Source organism: Chiloscyllium plagiosum, chromosome 7 (assembly GCF_004010195.1).
Source record: "Chiloscyllium plagiosum isolate BGI_BamShark_2017 chromosome 7, ASM401019v2, whole genome shotgun sequence".
Classification (NCBI taxonomy): Eukaryota; Metazoa; Chordata; class Chondrichthyes; order Orectolobiformes; family Hemiscylliidae; genus Chiloscyllium; species Chiloscyllium plagiosum.
Genome location: NC_057716.1, coordinates 97,694,633 through 97,717,048, shown reverse-complemented (window position 1 = coordinate 97,717,048; position 22,416 = coordinate 97,694,633). Strand labels below are relative to the sequence as shown.

General features: G+C 43.0%; 1 protein-coding gene across 1 annotated transcript in view; it reads left to right on the top strand.

The window, feature by feature from the left end:
• The window catches only part of LOC122551782 (contactin-associated protein-like 5), a 1,086,426-nt gene that overhangs the window by 193,688 nt on the left and 870,322 nt on the right, over window positions 1-22,416 (top strand). Inside the window, exon 3 of the mRNA XM_043694246.1 lies at window positions 17,877-18,070. Within this exon, the coding sequence (XP_043550181.1) occupies window positions 17,877-18,070 (194 nt within the window). The remainder of the gene's footprint in view (window positions 1-17,876; window positions 18,071-22,416) is intronic.

Here is a 22,416-nt window from a genome sequence, read left to right as displayed (position 1 = left end):
GAGGAATAATCTGCTAGTTCACTCGTGGATTTACACTTTAGATTAGATTATCTACAGTGTGGAAACAGGGCCTTTGGCCCAACAAGTCCACACTGACCCTCCGAAGATTAACCCACCCAGACCCATTTCCCTCTGATTAATGCACCTAACGCTATGGGAAATTTAGCATGGCCAATTCACCTGACCTGCACATCTCTGGACTGTGGGAGGAATATGGAGCACCTAGAGGAAACCCACGCAGACACGGGGAGAATGTGCAAACTCCACACAGACAGTCACCCGAGGCTGGAATCGAACCTGGGACCCTGGTGCTGTGAGGCAGCAGTGTTAACCACTGAGCCACTGTGCAAGGGAAGTTAGTTGTGGATCTTGGGTATCAGTTTCAACTCCAGGACATCTCTGCAGCAATCCTTCAGGATGGTATTCCCAGCCTAACCACTTTCACTTGCTTCATCAATTACCTTTCCTCCATCACAATCAGAAGGGGGAATCATTGCTGATGATTCTTTTTACATTAATAGGTGAATTTTTTTTTAACTGATTGGATTGACTGAGTTGGACCGTAATTGTTACTCTACTCATTTCTGTAAAATATATTTTGTGGAATGATTCATATCTGAAGTCATAATGCAAGACAGATTTTGAACATGTTTCCAAAATAATCAATGAACTTGTAAATATCACAGAAATCCCATTTAAATCATGGGTGTATACTATTGTTGCACCTCTAGTGAAGATGTGGAGATACTGGTGTTGGACTGGGGTGGACAAAGTCAGAAGTCGCACTTTGACGAAGGGGCAGTGCTCTGGAAGCTTGTGATTTCAAATAAACCTGTTGGTCTATTAGCTGGCGTTGTGTGATTTCTGACCTCTACTGAAAGTCGCATTCAGGAGAAAGTAGCCTGCTTCTTTGGCACCCCCAACTACTACTTTCAACATTCACTCACTTTACCCCCGATGCTCAGGAACAGCAGTGCGCAGCATCTACAAGATGCACTGCAGCATCTTACCAATGCTCCTGGGACAGCACCTCCTAGACTGGTGACCTGTACCAGCTTGAAGGACAAGGGCAGCTGAACCACAGGAATATCATGACAAGCAAGTTCCCCTCCAAGACACAAATTATCCTGAGTAGGAACTGTAACATTAGTATTGCATTAAAATGGTGGAGCTCCCTCCCTATAGAGGTGTATAACATCATGGGGGGGGGGGGGGGGCATGGATAGGGTGAATGCACTCAGTTGAAACTTTATTGCTGGAACAGCACAGCAGGTCAGGCAGCATCCAGGGAACAGGAGATTCGACGTTTCGGGCACAGGCCCTTCTTCAAGGGCCTGTGCCCGAAACGTCGAATCTCCTGTTCCCTGGATGCTGCCTGACCTGCTGTGCTGTTCCAGCAATAAAGTTTCAACTTTGATCTCCAGCATCTGCAGACCTCACTTTCTCCCTGAATGCACTCAGTCTTTTTCTCAGGGTTGGGGAATCGAGGCATAGAGGGCATCAGTTTAAGGTTCGAAGGGTAAGAATAAAAGAGAACCTGAGGGGCTACGATTTGGAGGTGCCGGTGTTGGACTGGGTTTTACAAATTTAAAATCACACAACACCAGGTTATAGTCCAACATGTTTATTTGGAAGTATTAGCTTTTGGAGCGCTGCTCCTCCATTGTGTAGGAGAAGATCTTAAGACGCAGAATTTATAGCAAAAGTTTACAGTGTGATGTAACTGAAATTTCAGTTAGGTGGGAAGGAAGATGGCAGGTAGGACAGTTCAAAAGGTCAGTGCCGAGTTGGAAGGTTGGATCTAGGATAAGGTGGGGGGGGAGGGAAAATGAGGAAACTGGTGAAATCGACATTGATCCCCTGTAGTTGGAAGTAAGGTGACCATCTTCCCTCCCATCCATCTGCTCCAACCTCTGCTGTGTCCTATCACCATTACCCTGCACCTTCATCGACCTATCACATTCCCAGCTACCGACACCCCCAGCCCCACCCCCTTCCCATTTATCTCTCAGCCCCCTTGGGCCACCCCCACATTCCTGATGAAGGACTTCTGCTTGAAACATCGACTCTTCTGCTCCTCGGATGCTGCCTGACTGGCTGTGCTTTTCCAGCACCACACTCTTTGAATCTGATCTTCAGCATCTACAGTTCTCACTTTCTCCTAGTCCTTACAAGGATATCGGCCACATGCAGGGAAATAGGGTCAGCGTGGATGGGCATTTTGGTCGGCATGGGCCAGTTTGGGCCAAAGGGTCTCCATGCCATAAGACTCTGACTCTCTATGATTCTATGACTCTCATAGCACTGCAGGTGTACCTTCACCACATGGACTGCACTGGTTCGGAGAAGGCTTCTCAGCACATTCTCCAGAGGCAGTTAGTGATTGGCAATCAATCTTGGCCATGCCAGCAGCTTTCAGATACTGAGAATGAATGAGAAAGGAGCTCTTTCACAAGGCTGCAAATGCTAGCAGGAGAACCTGTGTACGTAAAGGGGGGCGGTCCCAAGGTCAGGAAGCAACCGCTAGTCTCAAAGCTGGTACTGCTAGAAGTTCAGATTGTGAGGCCTTTGGAGGGCAATTTGCAGCATTCAGGTTCAAGCCGCAGTCCTGTTCCAGCAGCCGTGTGGAGATAGCCACACAAATCTGGAGGAGGAGCAGGAGGCAGTGAAGAGAGGGAGCAGAGGGTGATGGCAGTAGACTGGGCCTCCAGGCACTACCTCAGTGCTCCAGGCAGAGGGGCATCTGAACAGGGTGGGGCAAGTGCGAGAAAGCAGTGACAGCCGAGCGGATCCAATCTGCAGCCAACACCGGGGAATGGAAGCTCCTGGTTTTTATTTATTCATCTCTGGGATGAGGGTGTCGCTGTCTGGCCCAGCATTTATTGCCCATCCCCAATTGCCCAGAGGGCAGTTAAGAGTCAACCACATTGCTGTGGGCTTGGAGTCACGTGTTGGCCAGACCAGGTAAGGATGTCAGTTTCCTTCACTGAAGGACATTAGGTTCATTAGCAGCAAGTGTGCAGACCCTTCCTATGGTCTGTAGCAGGAAGCTGTGGCCATGTCTACATGGGGACCAGCTTAGTGTTATGGCTGCTCTCTCCCAGTTAGCTCAGTTGGCTGGAGAGCTGCTTTGTAATGCAGAATGGTACTAGCAGTGCAAGTTCAATTCCTATACTAGCTGAGCTATCGCTTTCTTTTTGTATAGATAAATCTTAAGTTATCTTGAGACTGTGACTTGAAAGAAGTTCTGGGATTTACATATTAATCAATCGAAACCTGCATCCCCATTCTCAATGATTAAAGAGTCAACAACAATCTAGGTCTGTTCAACACATCACATAAGCTGTATGACACTTTGATCTTTTATTATAAATTCTGTGTCCTATGATCCTGTCCCAGTAGCTACCTGACAAAGGAGCAGCGCACCGAAAGCTTGTACTTTCAAATAAATCTGTTGGACCTGGTGCTGTGTGATTTTTAACTTTGTCCACCTCAGTACAACACTGGTGCCTCCACATCATGTATGCTGGCTGAGGTCACCATGAGCATCCTGCCTTCTCAACCTCTACCCTCACCTGAGGTGTGATGGCCCTCCAGTTAAACCACTACCAGTTGTCTGTCTTCCTTTCTCTAATGACAGAAACAGGAGTCAGCCATTCAGCCCCTTTAACCTGTTCTATCATTCAATAAGATCGTGGTTAATCTGTGTACCAAGTCCATATAGCTACCTTTGGCTCATATCCCTTAATGTTTTTACTTAACAAAAAATTATCTATCTCAGATTTCAAGTTAATAATTGATCCAGCATCCACTGTATTTGTGGAGGAGAGTTCCAATCATCCACCACCCTTTGTATGTCAATATGCTTCCTAATATCTACGGCGGCATGGTGGCACAGTGGTTAGCACTGCTGCCTCACAGCACCAGACCCGGGAACAATTCCCGACTCAGGCGACTGACTGTGTGGAGTTTGCACATTCTCCCCATGTCTGCGTGGGTTTCCTCTGGGTGCTCCGGTTTCCTCCCACAGTCCAAAGATGTGCAGGTCAGGTGAATTGGCCATGCTAAATTGCCCGTAGTGTTAGGTAAAGGGGTAAATGTAGGGGAATGGGTGGGTTACGCTTCGGTGGGTCGGTGTGGACTTGTTGGGCTGAAGGGTCTGTTTCCACACTGTAATGTAATCTAATCTAATCTAAAGGTTGGCCCTAATTCTCAGACTATGCCCTCAAGACCTGGAATCTCCACCCAGTGGACCAACTTGACTTCTATCTCCTCTGTGGTGACTTTTCCTTTAATCAATCTGATTATTATATAGCAGAGGAGATGGCCTGATGGTATCACTAGACTATTATTCCCATGGACACATATTCAAATCACACCACTGCAGATGTTGCAATTTGAATTCACTAAAGAATCTGGAATTAAAGAGTCAAATGATGACCATGAAACCATTGTCAATTGTTGGAAAAACCCATCTGGTCACTAATGTCCTTTAGGGAAGAAAATCTGCCATCCTTACCTGGTCTGGCCTACGTGTGACTTCAGACCCACAGCAATGTGGTTTACTTGGGCACTTACGTGATGGGGAATTAATGTTGGCCTAGCCAGAGATACCCACATCCCGTGAGTAAATAAATTAAAACAAAAAGATCCCACGATGTGAATCTGGGGCAGCACATAATGGCTATCATCCACTCAAAGGTGCAGTAGTATCTCTGATACAATCAGTTCCCCATCTCCAGCAACATGAGCAAGTCAGCTACCCTGAGGTTATGAAGGCAAAGTTAATCTCACTGTCCCATGAGGAGAGATTGGTTCTACTGTGCCTGCATTTGCTGGAATTTAGAAGGATGGGGTCTGATTGAATCATATGAACATCTAACAAGGCTGGACAGACTAGATGCAGGATGGAAAGTTTGTGGGGTCGAGAACCAGGAGTCATAGTATTAGCAAGAGGTTTAATTATTTAGGATGAGGAAATATTCCTTCACTCAGAGTAGCGAACCTTTGGAATTCTTTAGCACAAAAGTCTGTGGAGGCCAAGTCACTAAATATATTCAGTTGATAATGCTTTTCCCATTTAAAAACATCAAGGAGTATGGGGAGAGAGCAGGACTGTAACACTGAAGATCAATCTTGATTATATTGAATGGTAGAGTAGGCTCAAAGGACTAAATAGCCTACTCCCGCTCCTAATGTTTCTAATGTGTTTCTATGTCTAATAGATCTCTTTATCAACAATTTAAATGTCTTTGAGATGAGGTGGTAAGTTTGTGATATTTAATATTGTTTAAAGGATCTCTAGAATTGATATTCGTTACTTGGCTTATCTTTGGCTTTGTTTAAGTGTTCAGAATCCAGTTAAAGCAAATTCTAAAAAAAGCAGGCAGGAGGTAATCAGAGGACACCGATAAGGATAATTGGTGAAAGAAGCAAAGGCGAGATGTGCAGTGAAGATTATGCAGCGTGTTGTTGTGACATGGAATACGCTGTGTGAAAGGTTGATGGAAGCAGATTCAATTGCAACCTTTGAGAAGGAATTGAATCAATACCTGAAAAAGAACATTAATTGCTGGGCTACAGACAGATGGCTGAGGATTGTGGACTTAATTGGATAGTTCTTCCAATGAACTGGCATAGGCAAAATAGGCCAAATGGCCTCCTTCTGTACAGTAAGATTAGATGAAAGCAATTGTAGTTATTTTAATTAAACTGCCTGGATGCTGACAAAATGGCATAAGACCTTAAACAAAAACAGTCATACTGAATGCAGTAATATGGAAATCCAGCTTCAACATCTTGCATGTTTCACACTCTGTCTCTCATTAGACTTGACTGCAATTATAAGCACACATGATCTGTTATTATCTACCAACAAGCACTTGTGCATTATGCAGTAAGAGAATTTCTTTCAGAAGACTACATCACTGTGGTATTATTACAGGCAACTTAAGCAGGAGTACAATTGTAGACAGAGCCCCTGTTTCACATGGCTTCAATTATGAGTTTTAATATTAAATCCTACAACTTAATTATATCTAAATACACTCTTGTCATATTTTAAGAACGTTAAAAATCCAGGTATATGAAATCTGAGAAATCATTTTCCAAGCGTTGTTACTGGGGAAATGTTATCCACAGTTAACAACTGTTCTCCATATTTGATGTACCGTCCTGTCAAATTAGGTTGAGTTTTCTGTCTCTTTGGTGGGCTCTGTGAGATGCCATTTGTCTTGTGTTTCTCGGGCAGTGGCTGCAAGACTACTGAGATGCACTATCTACAAGATGCACTGCAGAAATTCACCAGAGATGCTCAGACAGCACCTTCCAAACCCACAACCATTTCCATCGAGATGGACAAGGGCAGCAGTTATAGGGGAACACCACCACCTGCAAGATCCACTCCAAGCCACTCACCATCCTAATTTGGAAATATATCGCCGTTCCTTCACTGTTGCTGAATCAAATCCTGGAATTCCCCATCTAATGGCATTGTGGGTCAACCCACAGCAGGTGGACTGCAGCTGTTCAGCTCACCACCGCCCTCTCAAGGGCAACTATGGACAGGCAATAAATGTTGGCCTAGCCAATGATGCCCACATCCCACAAATGAATAACAATAAAATTGAGGAGTGTCCTATTGCTGTTATGCTTTTTTATCTTTGGTGTCTATCCATGCACTGCAGTCCCTGCCACTACAATAGAATGTTGGGGAATCAAGTAGCTAATGAAGTACTTCTAAAGTACAGTCATGATCTTAATGTCAGAAGCACAGCAGTCTATGAGGATATAGCAATGAGAAACAATGTGATACTGAACAATCAGTGATATACGTTAAGAGCTCCCTTGTTCTTCTCTGATTAGTACTACACGATCTTTTCTGAGACCTCTGTTCAGTCTCAGCCAAAAGCTCTTTTTGTACTGCACTCTGGAGCGGGGCTTGATCCCCTTGGGGTGATTGCAATTCCACTAAGCTGTGGTTGACGCTGTAGCATGAAGTAGATGGCAATGGAAAATCAAGCCAACAGTTTTCATTTCATTGCATAATGTTTATCTTCTCAGCTACATATGTGATTGTCACTTGGGTGCAGGAATTCTTCTCACTCATTTAGTCTGTCCATATGCCTTACATTTAGAGTTGTAACCATACTTCCCGATATCTATCTAAATAGCACTTACGATCAGTTAGAAGAATACTAGACAGGCAAAATATTTACACTTGACTTGATGGACCACAATTATTTCACAAATATAAAGTTTTGATTGCTTAGACCATTGAGTATTTATTTATTTATTGTCACATTTAATCGAGAAAGTACCAGTGAAACGTGTTTTGTTTCCCCAATCCACTGCCATTTTGAGTTACAAAAAGGAAATTACATAAATCGAGTTCAGCTTCTGCACAAGGGCTCTTCAAACTCAGCTGCAGGGCTTCTACAAGGTGTCTGCGAGGTGTACCAAGCTTCAAGCAGTCCCCACTCCAGGCACCATCACTGCCACAGCCAAAGAACAACCAAGTCTTGAGTTGACCTTGCGGACCTACTGAATGAGGAATCCTCTTCCGGGCACTGCCACCACTGAAGCCAATGATCAGCCCAGCAATGCCACAGCCAACGACCCACTGAATCCCTCACTCCAGGCTCCGGGCCTACCGCACTAAGAGTCCTCGCTTCAGCCAACGATCGCCAAGCAGCGCCACAGCCAATGACCCACTAAGTCCATGAGTGTAGGCTCTGTGCCTATTGCACTAATAGTCCTCACTCCAACCATCAATCATCAAGCAATGCCACAACCGACGACACACTGAGTCCCTGAGCCCAGGCTCTGGGCACTGCCACTGCTGCAGCCAATCTCCGCCGAGTTGGGGCATGTTAATGTAGTTGGACAGGATGTCAGGGAGGGCACATTTAAAGTGCTGTCTGCAGTTCTTGTCACCCTGTTATGGAAGGACATTATTATATTGGAGAGGGTGTGGAAAAGATTCACAAGAATGTTACCGGGACTGGAGTTGTAAGGAGAGGGTGGAAAGGCTGGGACTCTTTTTGCCGGAGGTAGGAGGTTGAGGGGTGACCTTGTAGAAGTTTATAAAATAATGAGCAGTATAGAGAAGTGAATAGCAAAGGTCATTTTCCTGGTGGGTGTGGGAGGGGTTGTTCAAAATGAAAGGGCATGGTTTTAAGGTGAGAGGAGAAAAATTTAAAAGGGACCTGAGAGGCTACCTTTGCACACAGAGAGTGGTATTGTATGTGGAATAAGCAGCCAGAGGATGTGATGGATGCAGGTGCAGTTACAGGGTTAAAAAAAAACATTTGGGCAGGTAATGAATAGGAAAGATTTGGGAGGGATATGGGCCAATTGCAGGCAAATGGAACTAGATTAGTTTGGGAAACTTAGTCAGCATTGACGAGTTACTCCAAAGGTAAAAACAAGGACTACAGATTTTGGAAACCAGAGTCTAGATTAGAGTGGTGCTGGTAAAGCTCAGCAGGTCAGGCAGCATCCGAGGAGCAGGAAAATCAATGTTTTGGGCAAAAGCCCTTCATTAGGATCTTCTGGATGAAGGGCTTTTGCCTGAAACGTCGAGTTACTCCAAAGGGTCTGTTTCTGTTGTCACAAAGCTGTCCCTTTTTTTCCAAAAGCTGTTCCTTGGCTCAAGAAGACTCTGTCCTTGATTTTTTTCAGAGGGAGGGGTAACAAACCAGGCCAGACTCTGATCAGTCTGGTTTGGTACAGAGAGGAAAAGGATTTTGAAAGGCCTTTTGTTTATATGTAAACAGATGAAACTTCAGGCCAAAGGGGGCATGTTTTAGAAGTGACCTGTATAAAGAGAGGGGAGTGGTCAGCTCTCTAGCTGAGCTGAGCAGTTTTAGTTCAGTATGACCTGGTGAGAAGTTCATCAGTGAGCTGTGTGGAAACTTTCTCTCTCTCTCTCTCACACTCTCTCTCACTCTCTCCCTCTCTCTCTCTGTTTTTGCCCTTCAACGTCAACCTGTGAGCATGTGTTCCATTTGTACTGGTTTTTAAAGGGAGTTTGCTGTGTATATTCGGAACAGCATAATTAAGTCTAGTTGAATAGATTGATAGATTGTGTTCTGTAGGGGTTCTTTATTCTGTTCTTTGTGTTTCATTGTATATTTTTGTGAATAAATTTTTATCTGTTTTAAAATCTAGTAATCAACCTAGATAACTTACTCTGGGTAATTTTCACTGTACACTTACTGAAACAAATTGCAAAGTTATGGTCTGGGGCTGCCTGCTTAAGAAAGTTTTGAGTGATCTGGCCTGGTCCATCACACTGTGCTGTAACACTCTATGTTAGAACTCCAGGATTAAATTGCAACATTACAATGCTCTGTACTGTACGCATTTGGACAAAACACACACATGCAGTCGTTATTAAGTAGGTACACTGAATGAGTAAGATAATTCTAAACAATATAAGGATCTGTCTTAAACTCAGTGCAGCAGAATTTTACAGCTTAGTGTTTTTATTGTAGCTTTCACTCTCATAGGCTTTTAAACATACTCATTCTCCCAGTCCAAGGATAGGCATCAGCACCAGATACAGATAGACACACCCTTATTCCATACTGGACTTTTCCTCTGTTTACACAGCAACTTGCCCCTCTCTCAAACTCAATCATTTCTTTTTACTTCTGTATGTTCTTTTAAGGCCATAAGATATAGGAACAGTAGGAGACCATTTAGTCCATCAAGTCTGCTCCGTCAGTTAATGAGATCATGCTGATCTGATAATCCTCAGCTCCAGCTTTCTGTTTTTCCATTATAACCCTTGACTCACTTCCTGATTAAAAATCTGTCTCTCTCAGCTTTGAATATACTTAATGACCCAGCCCTCTGTGAGAGTTCCACAGATTCACAACCCTCTGAGAGAAGAAATTCCACCTCATCTCTGTCCTGATTCTTACTCTAAGAGTATGCCCTCTAGTTTGAGACTGTCCCACAAAAGGAAACAAACCTCTCTGCATCTATCCTGTCAAGTGAGCCAAGAATCTTGTATGTTTCAATAAGGCCATTCTCATTCTTCTCGACTCCAATGAGTACAGATCCAACCTACTCAATCTCTTGCTTATAAACAGTCCCTCCACATCTGCATCAACCTAGTGAACATTCTAGAACGCCTCCAATCCCAAAAATATCTTGCTTTGGATAAGAGGTCCAGAACTGTCCACAGTATTCCAGCTGCAAGTTTTAGCAAAACCTCCCTAGTTTCATATTCCATTCCCTTTGAAATAAAGGTCAAAATGTGTCTTTGTTATTACCTGCTGAACTTGGAAGCTCAATGTTTGGTGATCCATGGATCAAAACTCCCTACTATTTTTTTGAAAAATAGCTGCGCCCTCAACAAGGAACTCCACAGCACCGTTCCGGCTTCGGGGAGCTTCTCAGCTAAGCCAGATGTTTGAGTGTTGTTTGCAAGCAGAGAGAGAAATAATTACTTTACATCCACTCAAGCAGGTACTTAATGTCCCACCTGAAAGACAGCAACACTGACAATGCAGTGATCCCATGACACACTTCATTTAGATTTTGTTGCTCTGCTCTGAGTAAATGCATATATGGTATGGAATGACACTTGATAAGATTTGACAAGGTGTGATCAACAACAATTGGAGGCATGGGTGTGTAGAAAATGGAAGAGGACCTTCAGCCCATTGAGCTTGTGTTGATTTCAGGTTCACAATGGCTGATCTGCATTGTTGTTTGCAGAGCTACCTATTTCAATTTTTAAAATTAATTTGAGGAACTTGGGCATCTCTGGATGGCCAGCAGTGATAGCCCATCCCAATTTGCCCTTGAGTAGGTGGTGGTGAGCTGCCTTCTTGAATCGCTGCTGTCCACTTGCTGTGGGTTGACCCCCAATGCTGTTAGGGAGGGAATTCCAGGATTTTGACCCAACGTCTGTGAAGGAACCGTGACACATTTCCAAGTCAGGGTGGTGAGCGGCTTGAAGGGGAACTTGCAAGTGGTGGTGTTCCCAAGTCCTCCATCGTCAGACCACAGCGAAACGACGGTTGGAGGAAGAACGCCTCATCTTCCGGCTAGGAACCCTCCAACCACAAGGGATGAACTCGGATTTCACCAGTTTCCTCATTTCCCCTCCCCCCAGCCTGTCTCAGTCAAATCCATCAAATTCAGCACCGCCTTCCTAACCTGCAATCTTCTTCCCGACCTCTCCGCCCCCACCCCAGTCTGACCTATCACCCTCACCTTGACCTCTTTCCACCTATCACATTTCCGACGCCCCTCCCCCAAGTCCCTCCTCCCTATCTTTTATCTTAGCCTGCTGGACCAACTTCCCTCATTCCTGAAGAAGGGCTAATGCCCGAAACGTCGATTCTCCTGTTCCCTAGATGCTGCCTGACCTGCTGCGCTTTTCCAGCAACACATTTCCATCTTGTGTTCCCAAGTACCTTGTCCTTCTCGATGGAAGTGGTTGTGGGTTTGGAAGGTGCTGTCTAAGGATCTTTAATGAATTTCAATTCCAGAAAGCAAATCGATGGAGTTATATAGAGACCAATGCATCAATACTGCCATCCCATGAAAGAAGCTAATAGGCCAATGAGAGAGACTGACCACTTGAGAGGAACAGCTGGAGTACAGCTTCAGGTTTCTCACATTTGATTGGGTTGGGAAATAAATGCTGCCCTTACCAGCAATACCATAGCCTACAGGCAAATTAAGAAAAAAAATCCTTTAGTCCACCATCAATATCCCTCAGTGTGTTCTATCCACTGTGTCAGAATCCACTCATCAGAGTTGGGAAGACAATGATCTACAGTCTGTCAGCAATAACTATGGGTGGTTTCAACATTTCCTTTTTTATCATTATGTTGTTATGAAGTTGAATGTGGGTACAGTACCTTTGATAGAGGGTGAATGCTGTTCTGATCTGAGAGCTGAAAATGTGTTGCTGGAAAAGCGCAGCAGGTCAGACAGCATCCAAGGAACAGGAGAATCGACGTTTCGGGCATAAGCCCTTCTTGCTTATTCCCGAAACGTCGATTCTCCTGTTCCTTGGATGCTGCCTGACCTGCTAACACATTTTCAGCTCTGATCTCCAGCATCTGCAGCCCTCACTTTCTCCCTGAACTGAGATCTTACAAGCACCTGTGCATATGATGAGAAGGCAATCCAAAGGAGTACTGGAAAAAATGGAAAATATGTAACATTTGGCTGTGAAAGATACAGGTATCCCTCACTATCCGAAAGTAGAGCGTAGCAATGAAACCTTTCGTAAGTCGAAATGGCATAAAGCAAAGGAGCTTTAATTTATATGGGAATTTATATGGTTTTTGCTTTTTCTCGTAAAAGCGAAAATCCTCTTTGGATTTCTTTCATTTAGAGAAAAAGGTACTGATGTACGTCTTTCGTAAAAGTGAAGTGGCGTAAAGCGAACTATCAAAAAGTGGGGGATACTTGTTCTTGAGTTTTGGTTGCTGTTTTGACAGCAACTTCTGTTTTCATTTTTAACAACTTTTCACCACAAGCACCCTACACCCACTACCCCCACCACCACCAAAACTATAGCATAAACGCTGTCTCTTCACATTTCACTTCAGCTCTGCTGAAAGTCATCTAGACTCGAAACGTTACCTTTCTGTCTTCATCACAGGAAATGACGTCACCAACCCAAAGAAACCCAAACATATAAATAGAAAGCAGGAATTATCAGCAGTGCTTCACCTGAGGCCCGCTGAAGATGTTACCTAGTAGGGTGATGAAATGTCTGGAAATGAACCTTCCAGCTCAGCGAACACACCTACAACCACAACCTCAACCTGAGCTACAAATCTTCTCAAAACCCGCTAAGCTTTCTGTCTCTCCATCAGTGCTGCCTGACCCTCTGTAATCTCTAGCAGTTGTTGTTTCCAGTACAGATTCCAGCATCTGCAGTAATTTGCTCCTACGTCTTATTTAAGTAATTCCTTTTCAATCCTTCTTGTAACTCAAAAATAGCGCTGGGTTCAGGCGACAAAACACTTTTCACTGTATCGTCAAGATTTTTGTGACAGTAAATAAACCATTCAATCACTCATGTGATGATAAGTGGGAAAGACCAAGGTCATGTCTGTCAATGCAAAACAGTATTTACATGAGCTGCTCTTAGACACCAGCAGCAGAAATGTCACCCACTGCAATACGTAACCTTGTGGTCAGGTTCCTATCTCTCACTCCATCAGGTGAATCAGCGTCTATAGAAGTGCATGCCACAAGTAGCATTAGGCATATCTTGGAGCGACTTATGATGTCAGCTTTCAAGTTTCAGTCTCGTAATAAAAGATGCATGGAGGAAAAAGAGCGAAAAGAGAAAGTGAGTGTGAAGTGAGGCTGCAGGCTTACGTGAAAACAAAACATTGGCATGCAAGGATAGAGTATATGGTCAGAATTAAAGTTCTTTACACAAATGTATGGGGTGTAAGGAACAAGTTAAAAATTCAAATTGGAAATTATGATATATTGGCCATTAACGAGATATGACTGCAGGAAGGTCAGGACTAAGAATTAAAGGTTATAGGTTATAAGGTTTCCGGGAGGAATAGAGAAGACGGCAGAAGGGCTGGAGTAGCATTACTGATGAAAAAAGAATCTCTTCTATGGAGAGGGAGGATGTAATGAGGGCAAAGCACCCAGTGGAGATCATATGGGTGGTACTGGAAAACTGTGAAGGACTAAAACTGCAGTAAGTGTCATATATAGACCACTTGGCAATAGCTCAGAAGTGCTAGATCATATAAATGCTGCAATTAGGTAACTATGCAGCAAAGATAGAGGAGTATAAATGGGCGATTCTAATATTAACATGGACTGGGAGAGACAGACAAACACCTGCCAGACAGGTTATAAATGGGTGATTCTAATATTAACATGGACTGGGAGAGACAGACAAGCACCTGCCAGAGAAGTTATGAATTTCTAGTGTGTGTCTGGGATAGTTTCCTGCGGCAATATGTCTTGGATATGACAAGGAGACAAGCAATATTAAATCTAATAATGAGCAATGAACCTAATTTAGTTCAGTGACCTAGTTGTTCGTGAGCATTTGTGAAATTGTGATCATAATATGATCAAGTTTCATATAATGTTTGTAAGAGGCAAGCTCAGGTCGGATACTAGAATTTTGGATTTAAGTAAGGCAGACTTTAATGGGATGAAGCAGAGTCTGTCCACAGGAAAATGGGAAGCCCTGCTAATAGGTAAAACAACCAAGGAAAAGTGGAGGGTGTTCAAAGAAAGTTTTAATGCTATTCCTAAGCGGTTTGTACCCACAAGAAGGAAAAGCTCCATCTCATAAAAGAAAACCTATCCTGGACTTCTGAAAACAAAAGGGTTATAAAATGTAAAGAACAGTACAGATTCCACAGAATGTGACAAATACAAAGGGCTATAAAACAGCTTATAAGAGTGCTAAAAAGAATATGAAAAGAAACTTTTGTTCATAAAGGAAAAAAGGACATAAAATGCAATCAGAAGAGATTATAGAGTTATGTAAAGGGAAATTGGCTGTTTAAGAGTGCTATGATCCACTGAAGACTGAGAGTATGAATATTAGCAATGACAGGGGAAATGACAGGCATGCTGAATGAGGACTTTGCTTCAGTATTCACAGAAGATAAGGAGGATAGTTTGCTGCAACTCCCAAAAAAAATTAACAAAAGATCAGGGACAGGATCTAAATAAAACTAGCTTAAGTAAATCACCAATAATAGGGAAATTAATGTAACTGAAGAGTGACAAATCGCTAGGACTTATGTTTCCATCCGTGGGTGGTAAAGAGAATATTGCCAATGCCCTAACTATAATTTTCAGAGTTCCCTGGATTCAGGGTTCAATCTCTGAATTAGAAATTTGCAGAGGTCACTCTGCTCTTTCTGAAAGGTAACAGAGGGATACTAGGAATTACAGACCAGTTAAGCCTGACATCTGTGGTTGGCAAATTGTTGGAGTTTGTAATCAAGGATAGGGTAACCGATTACCTTGAAATTTTTCAGTTAATCAGGGAGAGTCAACATGGCTTCATGCCTGACAGATCTGTTTTTGGAGAGGTGAAAAAGGTGGTGGACAGAAATAAGTCAATGGATGTTGTTTGTATGGACCTCCAGAAGGCTTTTGATAAAGTTCCACATGAGAGACAGTTAGCAGCATATGAGGAGCAGGAGAGTCGATGTTTCAGGCATAAGCCCTTCATCAGGAATTTGGGGAGGAAGGCGGATGAGTGATTAATAAGGGGGTGGGTGTGGGGCTGGGACAAGGTAGGTGGGAAGGTGACAGGTGGATGCAGTTGGAGGGGGATAATTATGATAGGTCGGTGGGGAGGCTGGAGCAGATAGGTGAGAAGGAGGATGGACAGATAGGACTGGTCAATAGGGCAGTGCTGAGTTGGATCTAGGATAAGGTAGGGAGAAGGGAGGTTTGGAAACTAGTGAAATCAATGTTGATGCCATGTGGTTGAAGGTGGACAATGAAGTGTTCTTCCTCCAGTTGGAGGTGGCTTTGGTTTGGTGGTAGAGGAGGCCAGAACTTACATGTCCTTGGGGGAGTGGGAGGGGGAGTTGAAGTGGTCAGCCGCAGGGTAGTAAGATTGTTTGGTGTGTGTGTCCAGAGATGTTCCCTAAAATGCTTTCAAATTGCCAGGAAGTTGTCTGCCTGGAATCTGTGTTAGGGCCTCAAGTATTCACAGTATTCATTCATGACTTGGATGATGGCAAAAAAAAGTCAAATATCCAGATTTGCTGATGACACAAAATTGTTCAACATTCTAGAAACTGTTAGTGGCAGCATAAAATTACAATAGAAGATTGATAGATTAGATGACAATTGCAACATTTAAAAGGCATTTGGATGGGTATATGAATAGGAAGGGTTTTGAGGGATATGGGCCGGGTGCTGGCAGGTGGGACTAAATTGGGTTAGGGTATCTGGTCGGCATGGACAAGTTGGACTGAAGAGTCTGTTTCCATGCTGTACATCTCTATAACTCTATGAATAGCCAAAGCACTGGCAGGTGGATTTTAATGTGAGCAAATCTGAGGTTATTCATTTTGGCTTGAAAAAGGATACTTTTTAGAAGGCACAAAATTAGGTACAGTGGATGTCCAACAAGATTTGGAGGTTTAGGTGCATAGTTGTTTAAAATACCATGAACAGGTGCAGAAAATAGTCAAGAAGACAAATGGAATGCTGGTTTTCATATCTAAAGATTGGAGTATAGGGATACAGACGTTATGCTGCAGTTAAATGAAACCCTAGTTAGACTGTACTTAGAATACTGTGAGCCTATCTGGGCACCAACTCTCAGGTTATTTTGGATCTGGCAAGGATTCAACGCATGTTTACAAGGTTGGTACCTGGACTTCTGGGGTTACATTATGAAGAGAGATTAGACAAATTAAACCTTTATTCTCTAGAATTCAGAAGGTTAAGAGGTGATCTAATTGAAATATTAACAGGGAAACACAGGGTAGATAAACATAAACTACTTCTGCAGTTTGAAGAGTCTAGAACCTGGGGACGTAGAATTAGGGCCACGCCTTTCAGGAGTAGTGTAGGTTTGGAACTCTCTTCCTCAAGTGATGGTCAATGCTAATGTAATTGTTGACTTTAAATCTGAGATAGACAATCTTTTATTAAGGAAGGCTATTAAGGCATTTGAGCTCAAAGCAGGCATTTTGAGTTAGGCCACAGATCAGCCATGATCTTATTGATGTCACAGTGGATTCAAAGGGCTCAATGGCCTATCCCTGTTTCTATGTCCTTAAGTGTTGGCTAACTAGCTGTTTTTCTACGGTGCAACTTCTATGTAATTCTAAGTTGGTGACGTGATGGATCAGTCATCAATTACCTGCAGGCACAACAATGCATCAAGATGCTTAACACTGTTGAGGACTTAGCATTGTCTAGTGCCCCTGCTATTGGATTCACCAGCCTCTGGGTATGTGCAATCACAGAATGAATGGGAGCTGTTCACAAAAGCTACCCCCATAACCTTGTAACATATTTTGTTGAGAAAAATAAGACATTGTGCAGATTCAAGTGCCCCTCCCAAGTCACTCACCTTCCTAAACTGGATGCATGCCATTGTCCTTTCATCATTATTGGGTCAACATATGGAATTCACTCCCATTGTCGGAGCACTTTCTCCAGATGGAGAGTAACAGGTTAAGGAGAAGGACTGCCACTGTATTTTAGGGCATCAGTGGGTGGGCAGAAGGAATCTTAGCAAATCTGAGAATCCAATCACATCTTGTAAATGAAATTAAATCTTAAATAGAGGGAAAATTATAAGCAGGGAAGTGATGGCCAAATGGTACTATTGCTGGACTGTTAATCCAAGACCCAGGTAATGTTCTGGGGCCCAAGAAAGAAATTGCTGGAAAAGCTGAGCAGGTCTGGCAGCATCCGTGGAGAGAAATCAGAGTTAACGTTTCAGGTTGAGTGACCCTTCCTCAGAATGATCTGGGTACCCGGGTTTGAATTATGCCCCAACAGATGGTGAAATTTGAATTCAATTGAAAACAAAATATGGAAGTTAGAGTCTAATGATGACCTCAAATCCATTGTCGATTGTCTGGAAAATATATCTAGTTCATTGATGTCCTTTAGGGAAGGGAACTGTCATCTCTACTTTGTCTATTCTACGCATTACTCCAGACGCAGAGCAATGTGGTTGACTCTTAACTGCTGTCTGGGCAATTAAGGATGGGCAATAAACTCCAGCCTAACCAGTGACCTCTTCAACCATGAATAAATTTTTAAAATGAAGTTGTTAGGAGCTGAAATGTGTCAGATTTCTTTATGCTCTCCTTGTATCTTTTTTCCCTGAATGATTTTGTTTGTTTAACTTTTCCTTGAAGGAGCTGGTGGATGGTCACCCCTGGAATCTGACAAATACCAATGGTTACAGATGGACCTCGGTGAGAGAACAGAAATCACCGCCGTAGCAAGCCAGGGGCGGTATGGGAGCTCAGACTGGGTGACACGCTACCTGTTAATGTTCAGTGACACAGGAAGGAACTGGAAACAGTATCGCCAAGAAGACAGCATTTGGGTAGGGAACCCGTAGTTAATTCATATCAATTGTATTGTACAAAATGACAATGTGGCAGTGCAATGATAAAGACTACATTTTTTGGCTTGCCTTGTGCTGTAATGGGAACAGAATATTTATTTAATCAGTTTAAAGTCATTGTATCCCATGTTCTATCTTTTGTTAAATTTTTATTCTGTTGCTCGTTTCTAATTTTCTTGCTAATGGCATGAAATCCTTATTGTCCACCACAGATTTTGACATTAATGAGAGAGTTGACGTAAAAGATTTTGGATCTTGTCATAGATGGTCACGATGTTGCTCCCATGCTACCTCAGCTCCTCTGACAACTACTTACTGCTTATTTTGTGGCCAAATTCTGATATTACTTCAGCAGCCACTCTTTTCAAATAGCCTTTTTGAATTAGAATGCAAATTCTACCCTGGATTGGAAATTATTCTTCCACCACAGTGTGCTTATTCTCTTTCAGTTCTGGAAAGTTGAAATACATTTTCTGCTTTGGTGCTCCCAGATGGGAACCACGCTTGGAATATTGGTCAGAGACTTGGTCCGAACTGTCGATCAGGTTCATGTCTATCATGATTTCTTTTGTATTTTTCTCCAATTTTATTGACTGTTTACATTATGTGCAGCTACAGTTGTTGATAGCTGCAAGTTTGGGCAGGGTGACCCTGCAGAGCATACGAATATTTATCAGTAATCTTTTCGGATGTGCCAATATTAGTAATGGCATTCCCACACCAAATAATTGGAATGTCACTGCTTTAAGGAAACGTAAGCCCCTTGTGAACCACAAGTGTGTGATTCACTCAATATTGCAAGCACTATCTTGTTTGAATTACATTAATGATTAGCACCAAAATAGCATCAGCAATTGAAATTAATACAACCCTTGCTGTGTGATATAATGAACCAATGCACAATTATTGTTACTTGAAGCTTTCTGTTAAGGATCAGCTTTGCATTCACTTCTTTCCCCCTATAGTTCACAGTGACACACTTTGAATAAGTGTAAGTTACTGACAGGGAATTTAGTCATATCCAGCATTGGTTATTGTCAGAGATTCGTATTTCTGCTGTCAAGCCCTCCAATTAGCTTTTGAAAACCATGTTTCATACATCCAATTGTGTGCACGTCAAAGTTACATGACTCAGAAAGAACACTATGTTGAATTTCATCTCTGTAAAAAGTATGGAAAGATATTGGTGAACAGGACATGGGAGAATTACAAAATTGGATAATAGCCCAATTCGCAATTTAGTCTTGAAATTATGGCCTGATGTCTTCCACTTGGCATTAACATAGAGCACATTTATGTATATTTATGGTTACATTTAAGACAGAGATCAGTAGCTCGAGTGTTTTAGGGTGAGTATCCCTGTTATCTCCACACCTGCCTGTTCAGAAAAGGCCGGCACTGGGAATGACCAAGCTGGGAGAGAGGAATGGTTTTCATGAGGACTAGGACATTGACATTGATGGTAACGGTGTTATAGAGCAGAGTGGTTGCTTCATAAATGCCAGAATGAATGAAGGACCTAATGATGAGATAAATTGGGCATTGAAAATTACAATTGTTAGTGCAGTATAGAATGACCGCTGCATTTTCAGAGAGGCACTGTTAAAGAGTCATAGGATAACAGAGGTGTACAGCATGGAAAGAGACCCTTCGGTCTAACTCATCCATGCTGACTAGATATCCTAAATTAATCTGGTGCCATTTACCAACACTTGGCCCACATCCCATTAAACTCTTCCTATTCAAACCACTTCCTCTGGAGCTCATTCCATACACGCACCACCCTAAGGTTGCCCCTTAGGTCCCTTTTCGATTTTTCCACTCTCACCCTAAACCTATGTCCTCCAGTTCTGGATTCTCCCACCCAAGGGAATCATGAACCTGCACTCCAAGGTCTCTTTGTTCAGCAACACTCCCCAAGACCTTACCATTAAGTGTGTAATGATTTGCCTTTCCAAAATGAACACATTTTTCTAAATTGAACTCCATCTGCCACTCCTCAGCCCATTGGCCCATTTGATCAAGATCTCGTTATACTCTAAGGTAACCTTCTTTACTGTCCACAACACCTCCAATTTTGGTGTCATCTGCAAGCATAAATGATTTGGACGAGCATAAGAGGTACAGTTAGTAAGTTTGCAGAGGACACCAAAATTGGAGGTGTAGTGGACAGCGAAGAGGGTTACCTCAGATTATAACAGGATCTGGACCAGATGGGCTGAGAGGTGGCAGATGTAGTTTAATTCAGATAAATGCAAGGTGCTGCATTTTGGGAAAGCAAATCTTAGCTGGACTTATACACTTAATGGTAAGGTCCTAGGGAATGTTGCAGAACAAAGAGACCTTGGAGTGCAGGTTCATAGCTCCTTGAAAGTGAAGTCGTAGGTAGATAGTGAAAAAGGCATTTGGTATATTTTCCTTTATTCGTCAGAGTATTGAGTACAGGAGTTGGGAGGTCATGTTACGGCTGTACAGGACATTGGTTAGGCCACTGTTGGAATATTGCGTGCAGTTCTGGTCTCCTTCCTAACGGAAAAATGTTGTGAAACTTGAAAGGGTTCAGAAAAGATTTACAAGGATGTTGCCAGGGTTGGAGGATTTGAGCAATAGGGAGAGGCTGGGGCTGTATTCCCTGGAGCGTCGGAGGCTGAGGGGTGACCTTATAGAGGTTTATAAAATTATGAGGGGCATGGATAGGGTAAATAGGCAAAGTATTTTCCCTGGGGTCGGGGAGTCCAGAACTGGAGGGCATAGGTTTAGGGTGAGAGGGGAAAGATATAAAAGAGACCTACGGGGCAACCTTCTCATACACAGGGTGGTACATGTAAGGAATGAGCTGCCCGAGGAAGTGGTGGAGGCTGGTACAATTGCAACATTTAAAAGGCATTTGGTGAATAGGAAGGGTTTGGAGGGATATGGGCCGGGTGCTGGCAGGTGGGACTAGATTGGGTTGGGATATCTGGTCGTCATGGACGGGTTGGACCAAAGGGTCTGTTTCCATGCTGTACATCTCTATGACTCTATGACTCTAGAATTATACCTCCCATGTTCACATCCAAATCATTGATATATATGTTGAAAAGCAGTGGACTCAGCACAAACCCTTATGGCATACCACTGGTCACAGGCTTCCAGTCTGAAAGGCAACCCTCCACCACCACGCTCTTCTTCCACCTTCAAGTCAGTCTTGCATCCGGTTCTCCCTTTATTCCAGGTGATCTAATCTTGCTAACTAGTCTACCATGAGAAACTTTGTTGAATGCCTTATTGAAGTCCATATAGACTATGTCCCCCACTCTGCCCTCATCAATCCTCTTCGTTACTTATTCAAAAAACTCAATCAATTTTGTGAGACATGATTTCCCACGCACAAAGCCATGCTGACTATTCCGCATTCGTTCTTGCCTATGCACATACATGTCCTGTCCCTCAGGAATCCCTCCACCACTGATATCAGGCTCTCAGGTCTATAGTTCCCTGGCTTTCCCTTACCACCTTTTTTAAATAGTGGCACAACGTTATCCAACCTCCAGTCTTCCGGCACCTCATCTGTGACTATCGATGATACAAATATATTAGTAAGGGGGCCAGCAATCACTTCCCTAGCTACCCACAGAGTTCTTGGGTACACCTGATCTGGTCCTGGGGATTTATCCACCTTTATGCTTTTCAAGAATTCCAGCACCTGCTCATCCTCTGTAATATGAACATTTTTTTAAGATGTCACCATCTATTTTTCCGCATTCTGTATCTTCCATGTCCTTCTCCACAATAGTTGCAAATCACACAACACCAGGTTATAGTCCAACAGGTTTAATTGGAAGCACTAGCTTTTGGAGCACCGCTCCTTCATCAAGTGGTTGTGGAGTACACAATTGTAAGACACAGAATTTATAGCAAAAGTTTACAGTGTGATGTAACTGAAATTGTACATTGAAAAATACCTTGATTGCTTGTTAAGTATCTCATCTGTTAGAATGACCATGTTAGTTTCACTTCTTTCATATGTAAATCACAAAACTTTTTATAAAAATTACATGCTCGGGTTAACTGTAACAATTGGTGTCAACGCAGATAAGATGTTAAGATGTTAAAGGTGTTAGCCAAGTGGGAAAGCTGTCTCACGGCCTAGTCAAGTGACCCAGACATCACCAGCACCATCCATGGATATGTCCTGTCCTATCAGAAGGACAGACCCAGCAGAGGTGGTGGCACTGTATTATACAGTCAGGAGATGCCACAACATTGAGTTTGGACCCCATTAACAAAGAACAAGGAAGGTGATTCCTGAAGAAGGGCTTATGCCCGAAACGTCGATTCTCCTG